General features: G+C 39.3%; 1 protein-coding gene across 1 annotated transcript in view; it reads left to right on the forward strand.

Moving 5' to 3' along the window:
* The window catches only part of LOC140946795 (uncharacterized), a 7,402-nt gene extending 137 nt beyond the window's left edge, over positions 1 to 7,265 (forward strand). The window contains exons 2-6 of the mRNA XM_073395905.1: positions 2,053 to 2,486; positions 3,187 to 3,237; positions 3,768 to 3,920; positions 5,066 to 5,212; positions 7,003 to 7,265. Coding sequence (XP_073252006.1) covers positions 2,360 to 2,486; positions 3,187 to 3,237; positions 3,768 to 3,920; positions 5,066 to 5,212; positions 7,003 to 7,244 — 720 coding nt within the window. The 5' untranslated portion in view covers positions 2,053 to 2,359 and the 3' untranslated portion in view covers positions 7,245 to 7,265. The remainder of the gene's footprint in view (positions 1 to 2,052; positions 2,487 to 3,186; positions 3,238 to 3,767; positions 3,921 to 5,065; positions 5,213 to 7,002) is intronic.
* The last annotated feature ends 3,366 nt before the right edge of the window (positions 7,266 to 10,631 follow it).

Here is a 10,631-nt window from a genome sequence, read left to right on the forward strand (position 1 = left end):
AACGCCAGGCTACCAATGCAAGTCGGTTTCCGCTGAGTCCTTTTTAATTAGCGCCCGATATAGGTGCTCCCAAGTAAAACGAGACAAAACCTACATGAGACGTGCGGAGGGTGAGCAGCTACAACTGTAGGTCTGGATTAAATTGTATGAGAGAAAGGTCGTAGAGGGAGGGGTAGTAAAATCTTTCCCATTGAACGTGACTGTTTCTTACAAACTCCCATTTGAAGGGAATAAAAATTTGTAAGGAATTAACAGTTGTGATTCCCTACCACACCTTCTTGATGACCTTGTGTGAGGTTTCTATGTCGCACATAAAGTTCCTGCACTTGAACTGCATCGAGTAATCTAATTATCTTCCTTAGGCCCGTAAAGGAGATTATCTTATATTAGACTGCAAAACAGACAGTTTTTTTCTCAAAATCAGTAAAGAAATCGGTAAAGCGTGGCGTAAGAGTCTTACGCGCGCGAAGCGCGCGAGCCTCACACGCCTGTCTCTCCCCAGTCTCGCTCTCTGTTTTCAGCCTTGTTCGAGACCTTTTGTTTGACTGCTCGAGCGTACTTGAATACGCAAAAATACGGACTGTTTTGCAGTCTAATGCCGGTGGGCTCGTGATCGGTAACAAAACAAAGAAGTCTTAATGTGAACGTAGTGGCCTTGCAGTGGCCCTCTACCCTAAGATCTTAAATGCGTTCTAGTAATTGAATTGTTTTCTCTTCACTCTTATGACGATGGCCTTTTGATGATGAGGACGCAATTCCGCCATTTTTGCTTGACAATTTGCTTTTATCAACACATTCACCATGTCCTTACATATGAAACGTTAACTCGGCCGATTATAGCTTGTCAGTCATTTCTTCCCACTGATGCGAAACAAGTGCCGTCGCGGGTATCACACAGTTACCACAGTAGATCCATTCTGGATCCACTTGTGATGACCTAATCCGCGTATTGTGGTTACTTTATTCGGCGATTAAACACTCGGTTGTTTCGGGTGATTTCGGTTACCCACGTAATCAACCAATCAGCTGAAGCGGGGAAAATAAGACTGTCTCAAGACCGATGTGGTGTGCTGTATGTGGTATGACTGATGACGAGTCACACAAACAAACGATTCTTAGTGAAATTGTTTTTCAAGGCGTGATGAATTCGTCTTTCCTGGGGAAAATACCACAGATACTAAAGCTGAAGTGAAATTGTCTTTAAGATACGGGAAGGTACAAACTGAGGCAACCAAAATTTGTATATCATGCATGAGCATGCTCCATATTGGAAGGAATCGAGAAGAATTATTCTGTTATTTGGTCAATTAAAATACATTGTTCTATTTAACAATTATTCCACGAGTGCGCGTTGGATATGAGATGGTAGATAGCCAACGAGGCACTTAGCGCTGAATTGGCTTATATCTAACAAGCGCGAGTGGAATAATTGTTTTATTAAAAACGCCCACAAAATATCGTGAATTCTTCCCGAAACAACTGATTTTCAGCTTGTTTTCAATTTTGAGCAGACGCGTACAATTACCACATTTGGAGAGCATGGTATAATGGCTCATATACCATGATGGCTAAGCCAATCAGAGCTCTAGAATTGCATTATCCAATGATTCAGTTTTTAATAATTAATGTTATCTGGCCCTGCTCGGCAGATTTAATCTGATATAACAGCGGTGTTTCTTGGTCAGGTTGTGGATGATGCGATCACCAAAATAACGCAATAACAGCTGCTGAGGACAGAACTGGACTAGGCTGCAACACAACAACTAATCAGTCAGTTTGACAGTCATTGGCCCCAAAATTATGCGCTTAGTCGAGCATGATGTCTAATATTAGCAAAAGTTAATTTTGTGGTAATAAAAAGCAACCTAACATAACAAAGTAAACAGATTTGTGACCGCACGACATCGCAAAGGGCGTCCACTATTCGGTTCACTATGGAGTTGGTCTGCAACAGGTGAAACACGTTACGCTAAATTGAGATTTAAAAACGTCCGGGAGAGCCCTATTTTCAGCCAACTGAGCATTTGTGTTTCTTCCTTTTTTCCCTTGCAGTAAGAAGTCTTTATCCCCAAGTAGAAACATTGCTGTATCCGTTGACTCGATACCAGAACGCTGCCGACATTTTGACTTCGAGCAGTGTCTTCGATATCTTGAGTCTCAAAACACCTCAAAACAATTGTTATATCAAGCTGCATCGAGATACAAGAAGTTTACCACATGCGGACCTGATTCATTCCTTCTCCACTTCCAGAAATCCCTGCGAAAGTACAATGTCAGCAAGGTTCTGAACTACCTCCGAAGTTTTGAGATACTTGATGAGGCGGACTGCGAGCAAATTTCCAGCGAAACCACATCAGACATGATGGTCACCGAGCTCGTCACGATGATCTCCAAAAAAGAACCACACGCATTCTGGTACTTAACTCATTCGCTGAAGAAGACAAGTGGGTTATTTCAGTACTTTCACGGAAGTTTGCACTGTTGCGGTAAGTCAAGATATTGACTTACTTTCTTTTGCTTATAGTCAAGAGTGATAGTGCCACTAATTATAAGTAAACATCAATAAAATCCAGCGAAAGTGTGTGTATCAATGGAAATCTCTAAGAAAGGCTAGGCCTGGTCTGTCTTATGAGATGTCTTTTGGCAAGGATGGACATGAATGAATTTAACATACTTGAACCAACTTAACAGTAAGAGTTAATCAGTGAGGAAAATTTGTGGATTATAGTTTGCTTACACCTTTGTTGATATTGTGTCTCCTGTCATTAAATCTCGAATTGTTCCAGTAGTCATGTAGGGTCCATTTTGTGCACTACCAAGCGTATCTAGCTGCTATATAATTCTAATTTAGCTTACAGGAAATCGTGCATGGGGAAAACGTATAAACATTTCATAACTGATGAGAACAACAGGACAGATAAACTAAAAGGTACCAAGTATTTTTTAAGTGTCCGCATGGTCTACTCAGTGAATTTCAGTCAGCTTTTCCACTGAATTTACGTTTAAACCTGGTTGTATGTAAGCTTGTTGCCGTTGACTGAGACGAATGAACCCAGTCAAAGGGACCGGGCTAAATAGTTGGTAAGCAAAAAATCAACGGGGGAAATTTATTTCTTTACTCGTATGAGCTGGAAACTGTAGTATGGATCACTGACGCTTAGTTATGATTCTTGTCTTGAAACGTAGTTTGCAATGAAGTGAAAGAAAAGGAAAAGGAAATTGCTGCAATCCATGAAGGTAATGTCATTGGATAAAATAGTGACTTAATACTATGCACGTCTTGCAATTTTTTTCAGATGATTTAACGTTCTAAATTTAAATGTCAGTACGTTTTGCTTTGATGCTATGGCAACCAAAAAACGGGAAGTCAAACAAAGTTGTTTTGTCTGGCTTAACCGATTTACTGATAAATACTAGATATTTAAAGTCTTAGACTTTTAAGTCTTTAATTATTTAGTATTTACCGGTATATCACTTGATTTGATCTCAATTAATTGTCATCTGGCAAACATTCCTTTAAAAGAAACAGTACCATGATGTATCCCCTGAAGAACAGCGCAAATCCCGTTAGTTACCCCTACAAGGGGTATGGTGGCTAGGTCCCCTTTTGAGTTTTTTCTCTGTTTTCATTATTTTTATTTTTCATTTTTTTTTTCTGATGGCCATTGACGTTTTTTTTTTTCATGGCAATTGTATAGAGGTAGTCGTTAGCAGAGGTTCAAACTGGAAAATAATTTTCCAGTTTCTAATGTGCCTTTGCCTTTCAGGTATTGAAAGGATCTTTACGTTTTCAGTGGCTACAATGGTAGATAACTTAAAGTCGACAAGGCTCCTGCCAACTGCTATGGAAGGAAAGTTTGGAAAAGACCTGAAAAAGAAGTTAAAAGAGCGTTCTAAGAAATTCGTGGTGGTATTTAACGGTAAGTCTACAGCTTTATAGGGAGCTTAAGCAAAGACGTTTTTGAGCGACGCACGTCAACCGGAAGTGAGGCCTTCTCCCTTTTTATATGCCTGGACACTACCAAATTTGTATTGCTGAGTTTCTTTTCTCCTATAAAGACGATTTGCCCAAGGGTTTCAACCAAACCACAGCCCAATGCTGCAAAAAGTCCACTTCCGGTTGACGTCCGTCGCTCAAAAACGCTGTTGCTTAAGCTCCCTTATGAGGGTCCCACTACCGTGGCGGATCCAGACCATCAGATAAAGAGGTGGGGGGGGGGGGGGCGGTCATCCAGACCCTGAGATAAGAGGGGGGAAGGGGGTTCTCAAAAAAATTGTTTTGGCCCTTCGGGCCTCAGTTTACTCTAACAATTAGGGGGGGGGGGGGGCGGGCTCCCCGGGCCCCTCCCCTGGATCTGCCACTGCACAGTAGGGTTCTCCAATCCCGTGATCCCGACCTAAATTTCTTTCCATCCGGATGGTTATTTTTGGCATCCCATCTCCCGCGCATCCTTTCAATCCAGAATCTCGCCCCGATTTTGCTTCAGAATGACACTAAGGATTGTTATATGTGAATAAAATTTATGATGAATCCGTACACATCCACCCTGGTAATTTCTGTGCTTTGTCTCGAAACTAAACTCTAATCATGCAGGACACCAGTGTCTTTTAACACTGAAAGATTGTCTCTAGTTCTCTTTGCTACTGCTCCTCAAAAGAAGTTAGGTAGACCAATCTTTAAGGGCCATGCGTCGGGAAGTCAACGCCCTGATACTAAAGTCCCCTTTTAGTCGTAATCCTCAATTATATAAGAATAATGTTGCCAATGTGCAACAGACTATTCGACAATAGACCTCTTTAGCTTGACATTTCCTTTTTCCAGTGCGTCGGGTAGTTAGCGTGTTGGTGCTCTTCGTTTGAGTTCCCTAGCCTTTCCTAATGTCAGAGAATTGTTTTGACAAATTTCGCATTGTTCACTTGCGTTATGCACGTATAATTCATGTTAATAGAAACGGCAGATTTCCTCAGTTGAGAACGCCACATGAACTTCATTAGGAAAACGAAAGATTCAAGCTAAAAAGGTTTATTGTGGTTGCATGAGGATAATATTACTTGATTATTGCAGATATTCGCCAAGCGGTGGTGCCACCTATGAGGGAATTGAAAAGAGCTTTGACATCCATTGTTAGTAATGGTGTTGAAGGCAGTGATTTATTGCCTGGCAAAAAGATGTTGGAAACCAGTAACAGTGAGAGACAGACTGGGTTACCAGGTACAAGCCGCAATCTGTAAAAATTAGACAGAGCTTTTTTCATTAAGGCATCATTTTAGAGAGGGAAAGAGAGAGAAAAGCGTAGTGTAATCCCGCTGAGGATATTGAGTGGAGGGGAAGGTTCGTGTGAGAGCTTATAATCTGTACCGTATTTACAATCAGTATAGCCTGCGTGCCGATTTTAGGGCGAAAGGAGAAGTATCGGGAATGGGCGCGCCTAGGGGAGAAAAGGAGAAACGCCTCCTCTCCCTTTTCGTTGTTACCCTTGCACGTTCTACATATAATTATATTTAGTATATACTAAAACAGTGGATAGTGTTTTTCGCGCGCTCTGATTGGCTACTCAATCAGTGAATATCCTGCACTATTCACTGATTCACCTCCAGTTCCTCCAAACTCGCGTAAGTTGCGAGCAAAATGCCTTCCCGGTTTGCTGCCGTAACAAACTAAGAAATTTCAATCGAGCTATTCCCAAAATACATGAAGAAGGTGACGAAGTTCGGTTTGGAAGTTTTAACAGGTAAAGCTTTGTCTTTTTGACTTGAATTTATCGATAAAACCAGTGAAAAAGTTTTTTGTTTACGAATGCAAATTAAACTTAAGTCTTGCGTTACTTTATTTAGTTAACTTGTTCATAAATAAGCTTAAAACTAAATTTAATAATATTTTTTACAGAATGATTTTAAATACAAAAACAATTCACAACGCCTTTTGAAGAAACTTCCCCGCAAGAGCTAAACAAACGCCTTCAAAAGTTTTATTTGTCGCTAAGAAAAAGCGACGGCCGCGGCCGTTCGGTCATCGCGCGCCAAAATTGTAATCGTTGTTTGGCATCAGTAAATGAGTTAAAAATCATCATTATTGTGCTCAATTATCTCACTGTTTTAGTATATACTAAAACAATTATTCACCTCAGTGTCGGTGGCTAGTAGTGGATATTTACCTCGCCTCTTGGCGGCCTCGGTACATATCCACTACTAGCCACCTCCACTTCGGTGAATAATTGTTAATATATATCTATAAAAAAAACTTAACGAAAAAACTAACCGGCGCTTGAAGGGGGAGCATGTCCAGGACCCGCGGCCCTAGAAACTTGCACCTTCATACATTCAGCGCTCATTTAGGAAATCAGTCATTATTTATCTTATGGATCCGTGTCTGCAACTTCTACCACGCAGGCTAGGATTAGTAATACAGTTAATACTGTAAAGGTTACGGGTTGTGGCGGTAGGTATCCTTTGCGTTGGTAGGACTGCAAAAGCAAAGCAAGCGAGGCAGGAGAACAAGCACGGCCAGTGCCGTAGTTTTTGTTGTTTTTGCTTGAAGTTGAGTTTGTTTGTTTGCTTTTTTTATTCTCCGCCCAAATTTCCCATGCGCCTTCTTCGTTCGCACGTAGTACACTAGCCTGAGAAAGCAGTCGCTCAGCTATGGTCCTCGCTGCTAGAGACGTTTCATTCCGTTCGTCCTCGCGAAACGTCCCAAGCGGCGAGTTGCGAGAAGGAGCGGTTGCTTTCGCAGGCTAGTAGTACACAGTTTGCCATTTTAATTCCAGGGTGAGCAAACTGACCATGCCTACTTTGCTCCCGCATTTGGACGATTTTCTGTAGCTAGAAAAGCAAAACTGTCTGCCACAAATCAAAAGTTTAAAAATATTTCTAGAGATCTGAAAAAAGCTCCCATTGACAACATAAATAGCTGGTTCCACGCAGATGGTCATCAAAGGCTCCATTTTTTTCTTTTGTTCTTTTCCGGATATATTGTACCATCATAAGTGTCTTTGTTTTTTCTAGAAGTGTCGATTACTGTGAAGCTAGACGATTCACTCCTCGAAAAAGACACCAGTCGTGTATGTCAAGATGAAGAAATTGGACAAGAGATATCGTCCAAACCTGAAAAACCAAAGTCAATCATACGTTGGGTACCGACGCTAGATATCGTCGAAGGGAAGAAAAAAATTATTGCGTTTATAATTTTTTCTTTCTTTACTTTGTATTCTTATGTGGATTCGATTGTAAAAGTAATTCCAGTTTAGTTGTTCGCGGTTCAGAAACTGGCAGTGTTTACAGGAAATGTGCGTAATCACGGCGCAAGATCAAGTCAAGAATGGCTCTTGGCTAGATTAGTTTTAACACTAGCTCACATTTTCGTGAAAAATCATTATTTTAAAAAATAAGAAAAAGAAAAAAAAGGAAATAGAGGAAAAGCAAAAACAGCACGCTCAAATATACGATACGTAAGTATAGTTGTTCTTGTTTAATGAAAATATTTACACCATATAGTAGTCTTCAGGTAAATTTTCGATAGGACTGAAGTCATGTTAAAATGCGTTGGGGAAAAGTAACTCAGTCCGGGATTATATCGTAGATAGTTAATTACATCTATAAATCATTGCTATATGTTTTTTATTGAACTTGAAAGCAAGACTTGCATTTATTTAGAGTATTTACACCGGGGGCGGGGAAGCTATTTCCCATATATTCTCTTAAATGAAATCCAAACGATGTTCTCACAACTTGCAAAGCGGTTTTGAGAAAAAACAAAAACATGGCAGTCGAAGGCGGGACTGTTTCGCACTATTACGTTTTGGTAATTCGCAAATTTATTGATTTTATGTCGCTTTTCAGACATAGTGTGTGGTTTTCTTTTTCTGTTAAACAATTTCCCTTTGCAGAGTTTGGAATATCACGGGACGAAAAATTGGATTTACTGCACTTTTGACACGAGTCAAAAGTTAAGTCAAATATGGCACTGGCTTTGACTTCACCTTTGACGCGCGTCAAAGATGTCGCCAAATATATAAGCTCTTTGCTTACTCCTTTGACCTCGGTAAAGGTGAAGTCAAATTGTTAACAACTTTGACTTCTCCTTTGACGCGCGTCAAAGATGAAGTCAAATGAATCAATGCTTTGCTACTCCTTTAACCCTTATCAAAGTCGTTGTCAAATATGCTGGTAACTTTGACTTTACCTTTGACGCACGTCAAAGATGAAGTCAAAAGTGTAGTTGCTGTGACCATACCTTTGATACTAGTCAAAAATGAAGTCAAATACGACCGCTACGCTTTTACAACACTCTTGAATGGTGCTGAAAGGTGAGAGCAAATATGCAATGAATTACGTCTACAAACACTTATGTCGAAATTGAGAAAGGAAATTAAAAAGCTGTATTTGAATACTGTTTTAAAGATATTTATACGACAATACCGAACACGGGCGGGTAATCATTGTAATTGCTGTTTTATAATTATTTTTGAAAATGTTCAAGAATATGTACTTTTTCGAAGTGATTTTTTTTTGTCTTACCTTGAGTGGATCATTTTCTCCTTGATCGATCAATATACCATGTAATGATAGCGACGCAAAACAATGACTCAACTATTGGACGATGGAAGACTGAACCCGAGCAAGATACCCTGTTTTTGGCGCGAAATTGTCGCGGCTGCAAACTCTCTCCGCCCTCGCAAACAAACAAACTACGCAGATCTGAAGAAAACAAAAGCTGCTTTTTTGTACGAAGCAGTCCAGCTTTTGTTAACAAATATTTTCACCCTTATCTTTGATAGAGTTTAGACCACAAACTTGTTCAAAAGGTACGTGTCATTCTTTTCTATTTGTTCATGCAATAGTTGTTCTTCAAACTTCATAGTTGTTTTACTGTTTTAAGCTTACGGAAACCAACTCCGAACAGGCGTGTATGTCGTGCTTGGGAGCTTTTCTGATTGTTAAATCTGGTTCAGTAAACTATAAAAATTTTTCTATATTACAGTAGAGTTTACATTAGATCAAGCCCTTTTTTCTTAATAGGGTTAGTGCATTTCTGCAAAAGTAATAGCTGGCTTATATTTCACAATGCAATTCAAGTCAAAACTCCATGCGAGAACCTACTAACATCAAGATTATAAACCAACTCTGGTTTTTCTAACAGTTATACTTAACTACGAAATCTACTTCAGGGTAATGAAATAATATAAGACTTACATATATTTTTTTTCATGGACAGTGTACTTCTATGAAAATATCTGTACCAGACTTTGATGGGCATATTACTGAAGAAAGTACATAAGCTTAGTTGAACAGGATTCAGTGCAGTTTATCAAACAAAGAAGTGTGGTTATTTGAAGACTTCGGATGTTTTACAGACGTGAGTATCTCTTTCTATTGATTTTTCTGAGTTCTTTACGTAATGGGGCTCAGGCTGCATAATTTTTTTATTTTTGTGCCACCACAGTGGCAGCTAGGTATGTTTCAACATTTAATAATAATCATTCAAAAATACCGAGCTGTCCCTTCTTTATTGTGACTGGACAATAACTTTAAAAATAGCCTGCGTATCAAGCTTTTCCGCGCAAGTTTTCTGCAAGAGACTAAGTTTGTAGAGGGCAAATAAAAGAGGAAGGAGGGGCCGGGAGGGGCTAACTCGCGCAATAACTCTATTGGAAACGCTTGTTATGCAGGCTAGGTATAATATAAAGTGATTCTTTAGTTTAATTTTGGGAATGGAGGGAATTTTGGGAATGGAGGGAAATTTTCATTGAATTTTCCTGGACTTAATTAAGTGATAATAAGGCTCGATTCAGACGTCAAATTTCACAAATGACGAACTTAATGAAAATGCATGTACACGAAATGTAATGTTTCCATTCAAAAGCATTATGTTCGCTACACATTTTTAACGGGGTCTTTAAGTTTTGATAAACGCAAAGAGAAAGGGGAATTTTCTGCAGGAAAGGAGCGATAGTAAAAAGGGAGTGGGGCCGAAAAATTTATTTGAAACACTACGACTGAATTTTTTTATCTCAAATTGCTATATTCTTTTACAATTATTTCACAGATAAAAGAAACAAGGCAAAGTGATAAGTCTCCAGTGGAACGAAACACACAACAGAGGAAGATTGAAGTTAGATACATGGCGTTTGTCTTTCACTTACATCAAGAATCAAAAGCACTCTAGAATGAAAATCTTCGCAAAGATAACATCAAGACAGATGGGCTTCTGATCAAGAACATTTCTTATTTACCATGATTTTTGCACTGGCTTGCGTGAAAGAAGTGTTTTAAACTATTTTGCAGGTAGCCTTCCGTGACAACAGCGTGTATCCGGAACATTTATAGTGCTTCAAAAATTTGCGGCAGTCATTATGATTGTTCATTGACAGACTGCAATGAGTACTTTAGACAATAAATCGTGAAAAGGTTTTAAAAAATCATTTTTATGCGTTTAAGTTTTAATCGGAATTATTCAGCTTTCTAATCATCTAATGAGGTTTTAGGACAATAAAGTACAAGATTAAGAACTCAGTCTCTTATCTGTCCACCTTTTTAAACGGTATCCAGGTCGCAATTGAATTTGATTGAAATCTCAAGTTGGATTCTAGCCTGTATATCAAGCGCTTATGACTGACTAGCGAGGCAATAACGCG

This window comes from Porites lutea, chromosome 8 (assembly GCF_958299795.1).
Source record: "Porites lutea chromosome 8, jaPorLute2.1, whole genome shotgun sequence".
NCBI classification, from domain to species: Eukaryota; Metazoa; Cnidaria; class Anthozoa; order Scleractinia; family Poritidae; genus Porites; species Porites lutea.